Source organism: Crocodylus siamensis, chromosome 1 (assembly GCF_052110815.1).
Source record: "Crocodylus siamensis isolate JL-2025a chromosome 1, ASM5211081v1, whole genome shotgun sequence".
Classification (NCBI taxonomy): Eukaryota; Metazoa; Chordata; order Crocodylia; family Crocodylidae; genus Crocodylus; species Crocodylus siamensis.
The window spans coordinates 171,475,045-171,492,054 of NC_143395.1; the positions used below are offsets into that span (position 1 = coordinate 171,475,045).

At 41.5% G+C, this 17,010-nt stretch overlaps 1 protein-coding gene across 1 annotated transcript in view; it reads left to right on the forward strand.

Moving 5' to 3' along the window:
• Positions 1 to 17,010, forward strand: part of USH2A (usherin) — a 653,616-nt gene that overhangs the window by 384,336 nt on the left and 252,270 nt on the right. The window contains exon 37 of the mRNA XM_090031530.1: positions 10,055 to 10,234. Coding sequence (XP_089887656.1) covers positions 10,055 to 10,234 — 180 coding nt within the window. The remainder of the gene's footprint in view (positions 1 to 10,054; positions 10,235 to 17,010) is intronic.

Genomic DNA, 17,010 nt, shown 5'->3' on the forward strand with positions numbered 1-17,010 from the left:
ACAAATAGCTGCTCAGCTGATTGATACAAAGGCAGCAGTGCACTCATTTGGAAAAATAACACTTTCTTGAAAAGAGGAACAATAACTCAAACTGAAAAGCAGAAAACATGCACTTAAAAAATTGGGAGGATAATTGGGATAATGCTGGAAAATAACCCGGTGGTTTTACAATTATGAGTAAATGATAACCACCTGAAAAAGGTCAAAAGAAAAGATTCAGCTGCTTCTTAATGGCATAAAATCAATGGCATTAAGTGTTTCCTTTTTCTTTTTAATTTCCAGTTCTTCATTAGAAATGCTAGAAGAGGGGAGTGGAGGTAAAAGAGGATATAGATGGGAGCAAATGAGCTTTTGCAGGAGAAAATGAAGAATACAGAAGAATGGGCAGAATGAACTTGTAGTAAAGGAAGTCTGACCAGTCTCATAGCTTTTTCCTGAGGCACTCAGTAGTACAGAACCAGGAACAGGAAGGAAGGAAGGAGAAGTTTGTTGTCAGCTAAGACAGGGAACTGAAGGACTGAAATTCTTGGTAAGAATAGAAGAAGGAAGAGAATGCATAGTAGGAGCCAACTCCTGAGCTGGTACAAGAGAGAGAAGAGAAAGCAGGGCAAGGTGAAATGAAAAAATCTTGAACTTCAATAGACTGAAGTCCAGGAAGGACCAAGTAGAGATCTGGTTGCTCAGTAGACGGTGCTAATTTATAGAAAATAATAATAGGGTTATTGTAAGATCAGAGAGAGGGAAGCATTTACTAGATACAAAAGCATGAGTTTTTTTGGTTAGCAGGGTAGTTTATAAAGAAAAATGCTACAAGCTCAAATGAGGAGACAGGTGGGTAAATGTTCAGGCAAAACATACTTCTTGAAGATGAGGTTGTCAACGATGAAGGTCGGGATTGAGAAAAGGACCTTAAATTTTACATAATAGGAAAGGCATGGGGCTTAAATCTTGCGTTATTTTATAGCAGGGAAGGGATTATATTACCTTTTATTCCTATTCTTTATACTTAATATTGAAATTCAAATATTAATTGGGCCCATTATTCATCTCTACCCAAAATTTCAAGGAGGAAAAAAAGACTATCATGTGTTATAATGATCTACAAAGGCAATGCTGTCTATAGGTTACATCTGAAGTCTGGTTGAGAGGCTTACTGGATTCTTTCTCCCAGTCTGATTCTAACTTTGTTGTTGTCTGTTGACATGAGGTGGCAAGACAGAACCCCTGCATGCTTGCATACCCACAGGAAAAAGAAGTACAAAAAAACAAAAAAGGGGAGAGAGAGAACCAGGCAATGTTGTGCAAGTGAACAAAATAATGCCTGTGTAGTCCTCTGAAATTCTCAAAAGGAAGGTTCTTTGGGATAAGTTTTGACACTCTTAAATGTTAAGTAGGCCCACATGAATAGTCCACTGAACTCAATTTAAGAATTTGTAGAGAAAGATTATTCTCTGTGTAAGAAGTAAAGATATGAAAATCTGGTCCTATGTAAAATATGCATGTTGTAGTAATGTGTTAGAGTGCAAAACAAAGTCGGAAACCTAGTCTTAGCAGATTGTATATTTTACAATACAGTGTACAGAATATTTGTTGTGTTGTTTTTTTTAAATAGCATGTGGCAAAACCACCACATTATTCTAGAAGATAAAGTAATGCTGAAAGGAAATAATCTAGTATTAAGTATTTATGATGAATACTTTATATGGTGCTTTTAATCTTGAATGATCTCCCTCCACTTTATACATCACCAACATAGAATGCCATTAAAACGTATCTAACTCTGGGGTGGAGAGCAACAGTCAACTATAGTGGAGCACAGTGCACCACAGGAAGTGAAAAGAATGAACTTTTATCCAAAGATCCCCCATCTTACAAAATGAGTGACGTCTATAGAAAATGAAAATAATCTTGATTTTTAAGTTTTTATCTTAAACTCCATGAATTTAATAAACTGCTTGATGTTGATGATTCTTTACTTTAGTTTCCAAAGAAACATATGATACTGGTACAAAAATAACAAATATTTTAGGAGAAATGTTTGCTCACTTATGCAGTGTTTCAGTTTAATGTCTTTCTTTTGCCCTTAAAATTTACATTTTGCTCCAAATGGGAAGGGTATCTTAAAAGAAATAAATTCTGGCAAAAAATATAGTTTTTAAAGGTAAGATAGAATATACTTACGTTTGTTCTACTTCCTTTCTCATTACAGTCTTTGTCAGGAGAATGGTTTCATGTTGTGCCATTTTCTGTTCTCGTTACAACCTTTGTCACATGAATAAGATATCAGAATGCTAATGACTAATATACAGTATTCTGTGTCTGCTGATACTATACTGTACTACTGTGACCTTTGCAATATTATGTATTCTGATTGGCTGTCCATTTCACCTCTTCTCCACAAGTTAATAAGGCTGTAAAAAGGAGAGAACTTGAAATGGCCAGCCAGTCAAATTACAGAATATTGAAAAGGTCAGAGCAGTACAGCACACAGAAAAAAAATTACGGAATATATGAGGCATTAAAATTCTTGTGACAATGATTATAACAAGAATGGAAAAGGATACCCATTTATGTTATTTCAATCTAGTGAACCCCATAGGATGATGTACCCAGGACAGCAGTAATTTACGCACCACCAGTCAACATGAATTTTATACACCTATTTACCCTATTATTCAATCAAAAGGATGCACAGCTGCTTTGGAACCCCTTTTGAACTGTACTTCTAAAGATGCAGAGAACCTTCAAATAGAAACACCCACCAGCTAGAATGCCATGTAGAGGTTTACATTTTTTTGCAGTCATTTACAGGTAGAACATGCCTTTTTTTTACTGCCTTATTTCTTCTATTATGTGTATTCTTATATACACACATATGTAGATTATATATTTTCTATATGAATATATAATGTCGATTATTTATTTATACATATATAGTCAATACAGTTCTTTTGATCTGCTTGCGTCATTTTTTGTCAGCCCTTTTTCCAAAAGTGAAAAAACTTTTTTTTTTTTTTTGCACAGTGGCTGTTGGTCTTTTTTTAATGTTGGATTTTAGAATCATTCAATAATCAATGGTGTTTTCCATTTTTTTTCTTTTAGTCTTCTCTCTCAGTATTTAAAAGTATGATCTTCCAGCACATTTACTATGTGTTTTGTAACACCTCTTACTGACTATTTGTCCCAGCCTTGCTTACAGATCAACACCTAGCCGTGTCGTCTGACTTTTCTTCGCAATACGGCATGTAAAACCTACACTTTTTATTCTTCAGAACTGCTATAGAATGCAGCTCAAACTTAGTCAATTTTTAGAAGTCTGAGCCTCTGGCCATCCCACCCTTGTATTCACAGCAGGAAATGTGAGTCTCCGCAGGACCTTAAATGTTAAGATGCATATAATCTACAGGTTGTAAAGACTAGAGGGACCAGGAAACTTGAAAACTTGCCTTTCTGTATACACTTCACTACTCTACATAGCATATTCTACCAATTTTATATTCTGCCATGAACTTACTCCTAGTGTGATCAGTGGAAACTTTGACACAGATTTCCAGGTGATGAGACTTGTCTCAAAAGGCTGGAAGTCCTTACTACAAAGTGACTTTGTAATGACATGATAAACCTTGTGGATAGGGAAAGAGTTATCCAAAGACAGGATTCTCAAGAAGCAGGCCTGCCTGCCTGCCTAGGTAGCAGTAGCAAGTCAGTGAGAAAAAGGGGTGACTTAATTCATATAGCTAGGAAAGGAAGAATCATGATGTTTCATCTTAAGGTAAATTAGTCAGTGAAATTATAATGTTGTGAATGAGATCCAAATCAGGCTCAAGAAATCAACCAGAAAGAGTAGTAGGGAGAGAGATGGGAGAAAGGAGAGAACATGGAAAAATCCTTACTGGGATAAGTAGAAAAGATAAGAATATGGAGAAACTATATGAGTATGGATGGCATTTAGTGAGGGATGAGGGGGCTGGTTTGATTTGGTTTTGGGGGGGTGTACAAATTAATGAGTGGGTCAGAATCTTAAATGTAATCTTTGGGGGAGATGCAGAGTGGATATCGGTATCTTTTGAGAGTCCTGCAACTTTCCAGGGGTGGCATTGGTTCTGGAAAAAGTAATTTTCTGTCTTTCTAGTTGGAAATGTGCCTGGTGAGTGGGTTTATCATCCAGGTGGTTATGGGAGCTTTCTTGGCAAAACACCCATGACAGATTATGTCAGGAAGTATAAGGCAGAAATCTGTAGGAATAACAGAAAAAATTGACAGGAGCAGAATAATGTTTTCTGAGGATTTACCCATATTTCAAACCATTGCTCATTTAGGAATATGGCACCCAGTCTGATAAAATGAGCTCAGCAGGGAGAATAGGGTGGAAGGAAGAATATTCATGAAAACCGGAAAGAAAGGTGCATCCACTTATACTCACAAATAGGTCCAAGCTAAAGCAAGTGAGGCAGGAATGGCACAGAATGATAGGAAAGTCTTATCATAGTAGCACTTTCTGTCAGGATGAACCAATGCAACTGCATTTTCCAGCCCAGTGAAAGTAAAGTTTATGCAGTGAAAAGTGGTAAAGCTGCATATTGCATGTCACTCCCGGGAGGAGTAATTTGAGGACCTGCATTTTAAAAAAATATTCTAATATTTATTGGCCAGTAGCTGTACACCACTGGGCTGGGAAAAGGGATTTAAAAAAAATCAAAAACAAAAACAAAACCCTTTGTTCTGTGTATAATTTAAGTTAGAAAACTTGGCAATGTTCTTCAGAGAGGATTTGAACCTCTGTGTTGTCTAACTCATTGTACATGTGCAAGTTCATTTTTGGAGCTGAATAAAATGGTTAAGTAATTACATACTTCTCATAATTATTGAGTAATTATATACTTCTTATAATTGGTGAGTAATCATTCTGCTATAACTAGAACTTAATGTTACAACTAATTGTATAATTGCTATGTATTAATGCTGTTATCCAGGCAACTTAGAACAAAGTGTTACCTTGTCAATTTTTTTTTCAAAATTGCATTAAAAAAAACACAGCATTGTTTATTACCTAACTGGAAAGTGATATTAAAAATGAAATAAAAACAAATGTATAGGGAAATCACATGTTCACTTGGGGTTGCAGAGACTTGCATGAAAGGATATATGTTAAAATATATCAGAAGTGTATTATAGATTTTATTTTATTTTTATTTTAACACATTCAGTGGCAGCCTACCTTTAAACAAGAAGGTCTGAAACATTAAATACATCTAACCCTGTCTAAATTTGGGTTTTAAAACTTGTCAGTTAATATATTTTAGCTAACATGTTTTAGAGACCTACTTTTATCATAATCTAGAACAGTGTTTATGTCATCATCTTCTCTCATATGGCTGGTAATCAGCAGCTCATATGCCTGTATCAAGTTTTGTGAGCCAATGAACAGGCATCCATTTGCAGTTCGTGACCACAGTCATGCCTTGGGCTGTTCTTGATACCCCATAGATGAAGCAGATGCTTTTATCTGCTTGGTGGTTTTCTGATGTTGTTCAGTGAAAACCAAATGTTGTGGGAAATCCAAGAGGATTTTCTGAGGGGTTAGCACTATCCCACAGTGCCCTTCACTATGACATTGGATCATGTAAAGGCCTTCTGAAAGCACATCCTTGATCTCAGAATGGTTTTTGAGATTTTAGCTAAGATTTTGGTCAATTCTGGAGGTCCTGTTGAGAGGACTTGATTGTAAGAGTCTCATTTATAATGGGCTCATTGAGTTGTATATCCAAGGACTTAGTATAGGTATTCTGGGACCAAACGGGTGCAGTACTCTACAATTAAGCATCCTGGAGCAAGTGCTGCTCAAAGGCATGACAGGGCAGCTTGGTGCCTGGGATAGCAGTAGCATATGGAGCCACCAGGACATGCCACGGGTAGTAAGACCAGCCATCAGCAGTGGTAATTATTTTTCTAGCTCTTCCCTGACACCCCTCAAAGTCAGTGTCCAGGGTGCTTAGTTACATTGCCGGCGCTACTGTTTGGCATGCTCTGGGATTAGCACTAGACAGCATCCCTGGTCATTTTGTAAGTCTCTTATCCTGGCTTTGACTTTTTGAATGCCCTTTATAAGCGGCTTAGAAAGGTCAAACTGGTCTCAGCTCATGCCAATGTATTGTAGGCTAGGTCTGCTTTCTGGCCACATAAACTTGTGCCCCGTACTTCCTGGCTGCTCTGCTGTTCAATAGATGGCTGTCATCGTTGTTTTTGAGGGCTTGGGGCATAGTTCCTGATAGCTGGAGTAGTCCTCAAGGATCCTGAGGTCAGCATTTGAAGGTGGTATTAATGTTAATGAAATTCATGTGTTGGGCTAACAAAGCCATGTGTTTGGCATACATGGCTTTTCTGAATACTATTTTCTGTGCATCACTCATGTAGCTATTAGAGATCTGTGATGTAAATGTTGACCCCTGTGATGGACTATCATGTATGGTCAGTATATTGCTAACCTGCTGGCCGAGGTGTATGAGGTATCTGTGGTCACTTAAAAGAGGAGGAAATAAGCTGTAAAGTTTGGGGTAGCACTTGAGGGCCCTGGAAAGCTCAAGGAGGAACCATATCTTCATGCCAAGTCAGAAGTAGAAGAGAAGTCAACTGCTGCTGTTCCAATATTTTGTTTTACTTTGGAAGCCTCTCTCTGTGTGGCTTGTAAGAGCTGGAATTTGGTTGCAGCAACCGGAGCTAGGATTTCAATGCAGTCTTTTCTTTGGGCAAGAGGCTCTGGGTGAATGATATAAATTGAGCAAGAACAGCCCTCCTGCTGAACTTCAGGTGGACAGGAAAGATACAGATAGGTAGCTGGCTTCCTATGGAGGATGGCATCATCAATCACCTCAGGCCAATTTTTTTTTTTATCTTTCTTCTCTGTTTTATGACGGGATACACTTGCTGCCCCCTTTAACTCTTCAGTTCTTAAAGAATTTAGAGAGATTTCATCTTTGCCAGTGACCTTTTTGTTTCTAGTGGCTTTCATAGTTTCATAGTAGTTTGGAGGTCAGAAGGGACCTGAACAGATCATTTAGTCTGACCCCCTGCCACTGGCAGGAGCACACACTGGGATCACATGACCTCAGACAGATGTTCGTCCAACCTCTTTTTGAATTCACCCAAGGTAGGAGCGAGGACCATTTCCCTAGGAAGTTGGTTCCAGATCCTAGCCACCCTAACAGTGAAATAGTGCCTCCTAATCTCTAACCTGAACCTATTCTCCAGCAGCTTCTGGCCATTGTTCCTCACCACCCCAGGTGCTGCTGGGGGGAATAGGGCCCTTCCTATTTGCTGCTGATCTCCCCTAATGAGTTTGTAGGCAGCCGTTTGCTGAGGCTGAACAGATTCAGGTCCCTCAGCCTCTCCTCATAGGGCCTGCCCTGTTGCCCTCCAACCAAGCAGGTGACCCTCCTCTGAACCCTCCCAAGGCAGGCCACATCCTTCTTAAAGTGCGGTGCCCAGAACTGAATGCAGTACTCCAATTGTGGCCTAACCAGTGTCACCCAGAGTGGGAGTATCACCTCTCTGGACTGGCTTGAGATACATCTTTGGATGCACAACAAGGTACAGTTGGCTTTGCTGGCTGTGGTCTGGCATTGGTGGCTCATGTTCATCTTGGAGTCAATAATGACTCCAAGATCCCTTTCTGTCTGTGCTCACAAGGGGGGAGCTCCCCAGCTTGTATGTATGCTGTGGATTCCTTCTCCCCAGGTGCTGCACCCTGCATTTATCCACATTGAACCCTGTCCTGTTACCATCCCACTTCTGTAGTTTGTCTAAATCTAATTGCAGCCTTTCTCTCCCTTCAAGCGTGCCTACCTCTCCCACATCTTGGTGTCATCAGCAAACTTGGACAATGTGTTTTCCACCCCCTTGTCCAAGTCGCTGATGAAGATGTTGAACAGTGTAGGCCCCAGGACCGAGCCCTAGGGGACCCCACTATTCACATCCCACCAGGTTGAGTACTGTCCGTCCACCACCACTCTCTAGGTGCGCCCCATCAGTCAATTTTTGACCCATCCAACTGTGTAGGTATCAATGCCACAGTCAGAAATTGATTAATGAGAATGGGGTGAGAGACAGTGTCAAAGGCTTTCTTAAAGTCCAGAAAGACTACGTCCATGGCAATACCATCATCCAGGGATTTAGTTACCTAGTCATAAAAGGCCATCAGGTTGGTTTGGCAGGACCTGCCTTTGATGAACACATGTTGATTTCCCCTGGGCATGATCTCCCCTGCTGGCCCCGCACAGATGTGATCCTTCATAATTTTTTCAAGAATTTTCCCCAAGACTGATGTAGGGCTTATGGGCCTATAGTTTCCTGGGTCCTCCTTTCTCCCTTTCTTATAAATGGGGACCACATTAGACAGTTTCCAGTCTCTGGGCACCTGGCTCATGGACCACGATCACTCATACAGCCGGGCCAAGGGCACAGCAATGACCCTCGCCAGCTCTCTCAACACCCGTGGGTGGAAGGCGTCAGGGCCCGGAGATTTAAAAACATCCAGCCCTTCCAGAAGATCCCTAACTACATCTGTGCAGACCCAAGGCCTGGCAGTGCTATCCCCAAGATTGCCCCTACCTGTGGTGGGAGAACTGTCCTGGTCCCTGTCCAAGAAAACAGAGGCAAAGAACTTGTTAAAAATTTTGGCTTTCTCAGCTTTAGGGCAAGTCTGGTTTATAGGCCAGATTGGGCCCTCAGTGGACTCCATTCCCAGCAGCAGCTGCCCATGTTGCTCCAGTCACTTACCATGGAGACCCTGGCCCTATGCTGTCCCAGCCATACCACTCCTGGGGTCTTCATGCAAACCAGCCAGGGTGATATGGGCAGGGACTGCTGGGAAATGGAATCTGCCTGCTGGCCAAATCCACCATTTTGCCTAGCCCTGCTTTAGAGCCTCAGTCATTTCTCTTGGGGGGTATAGAAAAGACACAGAAGAAATTTTCTGAAGTATTCTTTCTATAAATTGTGAGATGCTGTTGGTGGGGGGTTTGGAAATGTGGAGAAAATGAGCAGTGATAGCATTTGCTGCCATTTGTGGCTGTCAAAATGACAGGGTCATTGGAGGGCTAGTGACTCCAAGCTGTTGAAGGAGGGCTGATGTTTTGAGGTTGGAGTCAAGAGATCAAGAGATGCTACAGTATCACTCCACCTTTGTAAGTGGCCTCCATTCAGGTTGTCACTCAAAGCTTTTGCTGTGGCTGGGTCTTTAGTCTTGTTGTACTGCTCTAGGAGGTTTTCTGCCTTACATGGCCAGTGTGCAGTAACTGGCCGAATGTTGTACTGTTGTTCAATGGCATTTCATAGTGTAACTCAAGCTGAACTTGGATTTCAATAAAGAGTAAAAACCCTAAATTATTCTGAATTATAACAAGAGGATTTATATTTATATTACTTTAGCTACAGAATGGTTTCATTTTGCCCTATTTTCCCCCTGTGCATCACTATTGTATGGCTAACAGCAAACACCAATGTCTGCAAGTTAAATGAACTACAAAATAATTGCAAGACTATCCAAATCAGAGTTCATATTAAGCTATATCTGGATGGGGCTGCAAAGGAAGAACACAGATATGATATAGTTTGTAACACAGTGTACGTGAGGATTAAATTAAAGATCCTGAAAGTGCTAGAGAAGGCAGTGTCTGAAGAAATGCTTCAAGTTTTGTGGTGTGTAGTTTCACCAAATGCATATGAAAGTTAGACAACAAAAAATGGAAGCTGGGATTTTCATATACATAGGAGAAAATTCTTAAATGGCGTATCTGTCACATTTGCTTTTTCCAATGAACTCAATGAAGAACTGAGGCTGCTGCTTGTGAGAATTACCACTTAATTCATATTTAGATGGGGTATAACATTAAATGTTCAAATAGAGATTCAGTCTTGCTCTTGTTGAAATTAATAGCAAAAATCCCATTGACAGCAATAATAGTGGGACTTGATTCTTAAAGAACAGAAAATTGCAATAGATACAAAAGCTAACTTTTGCTCTCCCCTCCTTCCTCCCTCCTTTTTTTCTTGACAGGTAATGCTAATTACACTATTATAAATGGCACACAGATCTTATACAACAGCAAAGACTTCAACGTATGGGTGCCCATTAGAGGACTGATTCCATTTTCCAACTACATGGTACAAGTAAATGCTTCTAATAGCCAAGGCAGCTTGATAAGTGATCCTGTAAAAATAGTTATGCCACCAGGGGGTAAGTATGAAAAAAGTATCATTTCTCTGAATGTAACAAATTTTCACATATTCTACCAATCGCATTATTTGTTACTGCAAGACCTTACTTGAAGTTCAGAGCAACATGTTCATAATCAGCAGTTTTTATTACAAAATTTGTTCTTTTCAGTGTTTAGTATGACTGTATTGTTTAATTTTAAAGCTCTTTAAGTTATGAAAACAGAAGCAGATACGTAGTGAACAAAGATTGCATGCATGACATTTCTTGTAGTCTTTTTTTTTGTTAGTGGCTCTTGACTATGCCAGTCGAATATAAAAAAACTAAACAGAAGATATGTACATGCACTTGCACACAGCATGTAATGTGATGTTGTATAGAATTTGTATGCTATATACAAGAGCAGTATCTACTGGATATGTAATTAAGAGTTTTTTTCTTACAGGTACAAAATAGATTAAGCTATATACTGAGCTAGCTCTATAAATTGTGGTAGCTAGACTTAATTTATTGCTGATTTATGTTAGGTAAGTGTGACCACCCTCAACCTGTAGCTCTTGGCCATACTACTGCCCTCTGGCAGAGAGGAACTTGACTTGCTCTCCCAGCCATGTGATAGCTCAAGGATGGGCAAAATACAGCCCACAGGCTGGATCCAGCCCAAGAAATGATTTTACCTGGCCTGTGGCTGCTCCTCTGAAGGAGAATTGTATCTATCCCACAGTTACCTTGGCTTTTGGTGCCTCGCACCCTTCCCCCAAGCCAGCCAGCTGCAGGAACAGCAGCAGGAGGTATTCCCTTCCCCTCCTCAGCTGGCCCTGCCTCTTCTGCCTGCCAGCCCCCAGTGTAAGCTCCAAGACAGGGGGCACCTAGCTCCTGACCAGGCTTCTGCATGGTGAGGCTGTTTGCTTCCCGCTCTGACCCTGCGCCCAGTGAGTCAAAGCTCAGGTAAAGTTCAAGAGGAAGAGGGCCAGGAGCTATGGGATATCCAGGCCCTGCCAGGCTGGTGCCTTATAGGGGCATGGGCACCAGTGCCATGCTGAGTTCCCACATGCCACTTTAGGCCTCACCATATTGGGTGTATCTGAAGCAGGTGGTGTAGCTCCTGCTCAACCCTGAGTCCTTGACATACTGCTGGGCTGGGCCAGTGTTGTGCTGTATTCCAATATGGTGCCTTGGGCCATGTGGGTGCAGCTGGCGTGGCTCCTTTAGTTTCTGTAGTATCTGTCTCCCACCCTTTCTCACCACTCTTCCTCAAACTGTCTCAGTTTAATAGTCCCAACCCTTGCATATGCAGGCTTCTTCATAAAGATAATCCTTAAATATTATTCCCTTACCAAAATTTTGGCTTGTTTCCTTTGAAAGGCTATTAATTGGTCCCCCAGTGTCACTGTAGGTTTGCTCATGTCTTATCCAGGGTGGGGCCTAGCTCTGGGTCCTTCGGATACAGAATAACTAACAATGCCTCTTTCTCTTTCTATGGTTTTAACATGTTCACATGGTATGTTTGTCTTTGCTTTTTCCCCCCAGGTAATCTGATTTCATAATCCACAGGCCCTATTCACCTAATGACTTCATAAGGCCCTTGCCATTGGGCCAGCAATTTTGATTCCTGATCAGGGAGTAGTGTTAAGACCCTAACCCCCACTTCAAACTACTGGTCCCAGGCTTGTCTATTGTAGGAGTCTTCTTGCCTCCCTTGAGCTTCCTACAAGTTCTCTTTTGCTAATTCTCATATGACCTTTGATGTAAAATTGCTGCCCTGGTTGGTAGGGCTGTGCAAAGGTTTGGTTGCTGATTCGATTCGGAGGAGATTTGATTCAATTTTGGAGGCTGAATCTCTGAATCTAAATTGAATTGGGAGACCAGTTAAAAGGTCCAAATCAATTCAAAGCCTCCAAATTGATTTGGAAAAGATTCAGAGGTTCAGGCAGTTGCCACTCGCTGCCACAGAAAGTGGACCTGGATTCTGTGCTGGTTAGTAGGGGGCCAGGCTGGAGGAAGAGGAAGGGGACCATGGGGGGACCTCCACCAGGCCCCATCCCCTGCCTGCTCCCCTAGCCCCCCTGAGTGCCCCTTGACCCTCACCCACTCTCTCAGCCCTGTCAATGACTGTCCTGCCCGGCCCAGCCCCAGCATCCTGGTGCTTTGGGGGGGGGGAAAAAAGCCCTTCACTCACCGGCTGCTGCAGTAGCTGTTGGGACCTCTGGGGGCTTGTGGCAGAGCCCTCCCCCATGCAGTGCAGGGCAATGGGGGGCAGCAGGGATCACCCACCCATCTGCCAGGAACCAGTGAGTGGGGGGCTTTTTTTATTTTTAAGTGACAGGATACTGGGGCTGGGGGCAGCCATTCATGGGCTGGGAGAGCGGGTAGAGGATAGGGCTTGTTCAGTTCAGAGATTTGGCTGATTTGGCAGTGGCTGAATCTCTGAATTAGATTCAGTCAAATTGATTCAGGACAGTGATTCGAATCACTGACTTGAATCACTGTCCCCGAATCAGCTGAATCTGAATCTGAAGCAAATACTAGCCACTTTGCACAAGCCTACTGGTTGGACAGTATTTCCCTTAGTTAGTCAACCCTTGTGAAAAACGTTAATAGTTTCCTCACAGTCTTAGGAGCTGTAACTGCTTGCATTGGAACCACTTCTGGATAACTGGTTTCATAGTCCAGTAGGACTATGAAACCATAGTCCATTGGTACCCTGCAGCACTCTTTTCTATGGGACCCATGATGCCTATTGTGACCTGCTCAAAGGGCAGTTCTGACATCAGAATACGTGCGGCCACTGGGGATTTCCCAGGGGCCCCAAGCTGGCAGGCTGGGGAGGACTTGCAGAATCTGGCTACATCTGTATGAATGCCATGCCAAAAAAGCTTCAATAGCAACTGTTCTTTGGTCTTGTCCCCATATGCAACTTGTGAGCTATTTTCATCAGTACCCTCCTATACATTTTTTGGACTACAAGTTGCTCTCTCTCTTCCCCAGATACTGACTATATCAATGTAGAATAACAAATCCTTGTGTACTTCAAATCAGGGGTAGATCTGCATCACTTGTGGTTGTTGCACCTCCCCATTGAGTTTTGCTAAATGCTCCTTTTAGGTTTTGTTAAAGTTGACTGCTGTCTTAACTGCTCAATCCTTAATTGACTCTGGTTGATGATATTTCTCACATCCTTACCTCTGGGTCCTATTGTTCTTCATGCAGATGGGTTAGACTCTGCTCCCTCTTCCTCCTATCTTGGCCCCTCTGCCTCATCTACTTGTCCTTGCTCTATGAGGCCTTTAGTTTGTTTTTCAGGGGCACCCCCCTTTGGGCTTTATTTTATGGGTTTTCCCCATCCTCCCCTTGCTCTGGGGCTCTCTGGGGGTCTTCTCCAAAGATCCTCCTTAGGAGCTCCTTGAAACTAGGACAGTCTCTTTCCAGCAAGACTAGGTAAGGCTGTCCATCTACCAAACACACTGATATTTCATGGGTTTACCCTTCCATAGTCATCTTGACCCTTATCTGAGCATAAGTCCTGGCTGTCCACAGGTGACATAGCATACCTGCACTGGCATCCCCTGAGCACTGGACAGCCACAGTTCATAGTCATCCACTACACTTTGCCCTCTGCAACTTTAATATAATCTTGAAAGATATGAGGCTGCACCTGATTTCTATGTTGCTGTGATCAGATCTCTACAATGGGTTTCCTGACTGGGTCCTTTTGCAAGGGTCCACCTCCCATACATCCTACTCCTTTACCTCCCATTGATAAGTTGAGCTATTATCCTTTAGGGTTTGATTCCCCAAAAAGGAACAGAAAATTAGTAAGCACCAAAAGGAAATAAACAAGAAAAAGCATCCATCCTCAGAAGAACTGTCATGCCCCTTCTTCCAAATACTGCTTCTCAGTCATTCTCTATTAGTAGTTCCCAAATCCCAAATGAATTGCTCTAGTATTGTTTGCTCTACCTCTCCAGCTGTTCTCGCTTCTGGGTGGAGCCATTCCAGGCATCATTTTGGAGCATCTGGTTCAATAGTAAGGGTCTTTTGTTGTCCCTGGTTTTTGGGGAACAGGATTTTTGCCAGTATGTTTCTTCAGAAATCTTTAGCAAGGCCAGTATAACCACGTTCACCTTCTCATAGTCCCTGGCATCATCAAAGGGCAGGGCTTTGAACGCTGCTTGTTTCCTTCATCAGTAGCATCCCCATTCAGGGGCCCAAATGTCTTTACTCCACTGGGTAGCCATTGCTACCAGTTTGAAGGCCTCAAGGAAAGTCTCCAGATTATCTTTTCAGATCAGCTTTTCAGGTGTAAAATTACTAAGCTCTTTCCACACAGTCTCTGGCATTGACCCCTCTAGTTTCTAAGCCATGATCTATTTGATCAGCTTCTGCTGTTTTGTCAGTAGTGTATGGTATGTCTCTACTTGGTGTAGTTGCATCTTTAACATCCCCCCTGTCCTGACCTTATGCCTCTGGATTACTTGCAACCATCCCTGTTGATTCTTTTGTGCTTCCTCCATTTTCTGCTTCCATTGCACCATTTTATCGGCTTGTTGCTGGGCAAGCATCTTTAATACAGATTCCATTTCTCCAGTCCTAGGGTCCTTGTTTTAAGTTCTTCAATCTTTCCTTAAAGAGGGGGTTGCTTCCCTGACTGCCTTACCAGCCAATGCGCCAAATTGTGAATGCCCTTGTGCTGTAGCCCTAGGATATACTAGTGCCCTCTAGAGAGAGTCTAGAGGAGATAAATTTGGCTTGCTCTCTCAGACTGTGATCTTTCCTGCCACACTTTGTTCTTCGAATGGTTACAGGCCATCAGTGCACTTGGGGAGAGGGATGACTAATATTTACTCTCTGCAGAGCAGCCCTTTGTGCTTAGCTTGCCCACACAGCAGCCCCTCAGGCCTAGCCCACCCTAGGGGCCTGACTTGCCTGCACCACAGTTTCACAGGACCTGGTTTGCCTTCAGGTCTTACCTGCTTGTGATTCTGCCTGATTTGCTTCTATGCTGCTTCCTCCCTCACTGCCTGGATCCTGTGGTCATGCCTCTTATATACTCCCTGGCGGAGATGTGGCCTTTACCCTGGGATGTCATCCTTAAATATACAGGAGCCTCTTAGAAGGTAGGGGTTCCCTATTAAAGCAAGGAACTACTTGGAATTTTGGTAGTTGTCTTAAGAAAGGTTTGAAATAAGCAAGGGTCAGAGCTGAATAAATACATGTATGTGAATATTCATTGAAATGAAAACTTGAGTAACCACCAGCTCTATTTGTGTTCTCTTTTCATGAATATTCTAGTGGCTGAATTTTCTAGCAGGAATGTTAGTAGAATTTGTGACTTAAGTGCACATTCTTAAAAGTAAATTTTCAACCCAAGAGCAAACTATTCCTACTTACTATACAAATGCAGTCAGGGAACAGGAATAATGCCATTTGACCTTCATGTCCGGTCAACATTAGCTAACATAGTTCAGATACTAAATAAAACTCACCACAATGTGTTGCAGAAATTGTACTGGCCAAGAACTATTTGAGGGAAAAATTGCAGAAAATAAATTTGGACAATGAAGAAAAATACAGGAAAATTTTCAATTGTATATGGATAATTATTGAGCAAACAAGTCATAGACTGTTCCAAATAGTTCTGATTGTTGGCTGTTAAGAAACAATTGCTAAGAAACAGAAATGTTGTTTTATAATAAACCAAATCTGAGATACATTGCTAACTGAAGCAATCCACTAGTATGTCTGATCTCTGTCTCATTGTTCAATTTTGCGTCTGAGAATCAGAAAGTTGGTCCTGACAGTTTTACCAGATGAAAAGATTCTGGATCTTTAAAGATAGGCAAGGATGTGCACAAGTTTATGATAGCCATTAGGATATACTTTCTTTCATCATTAGATTGTTGTTGATTACAATTAGGAAACTTATAGCTTTGAAATTATCTTTTTTATGACCTTGCGGTAGTTTAAAAGCAATACCTCATTGATTAAATAGGTTTTAGTTCATGCTTCCTTATACTTAATGATCTGAAAACATATTACCCTGATTTACACATAAAATCATGCTGAAAAGCATGTGGCATTCACTAGAATATGTGTGTTTAAGTAGAATTAAATTAGCACTGAGAGTTATTAAAGAAATCTTCCATACCATTGTCCATTGGACTGTGATCCATACTGAAATGAATAATAAATGAACCAGTGCATATGAGGAAAGGACTGATATATATAGGACATTCTATAATCCATATTTACCTTTTCATTATGTTTTATTATAATGACTCTTGAGTGCAATAACATTCTAACCCATAATGGTATATTCTGAGTACAATCGTTATTTTACAGTGGGCCACATCCTGTGCTGTTACTCAGGCAACATTAGCACTGCTAGAATTCTGGCCCCACTACAATCTACTGGACCTTTGCCTTTTACCCCTTGACTCCATGGAATTTTGCTCACCCAGGATTTAACTTGGCATGATTATGCATAACAAATCAGGAGCCAAATACTGGTCTTATTGATACTTGCATATAGTTCATATGAACTAAATACATGATTTGTCTCTGTTAATTGTCTTTCAATAGTCATAGTTTCTGATCGAGGAAATTAAAAAAGGTATCAGTGTCCAACTATAATTAAAAAAAAAAAGTTCCCAGATTTAGCACTGTACTGAAGTTTTGAACTGGGCCCAGTGAGGTCCTGCACAATGCTGCACATCACAGTTTGAGATCCTAGTAAACATTACCTTGTGACCACTCAGAACATGTTCTAACAGTATGGTAATGCTTACTGCAATCTA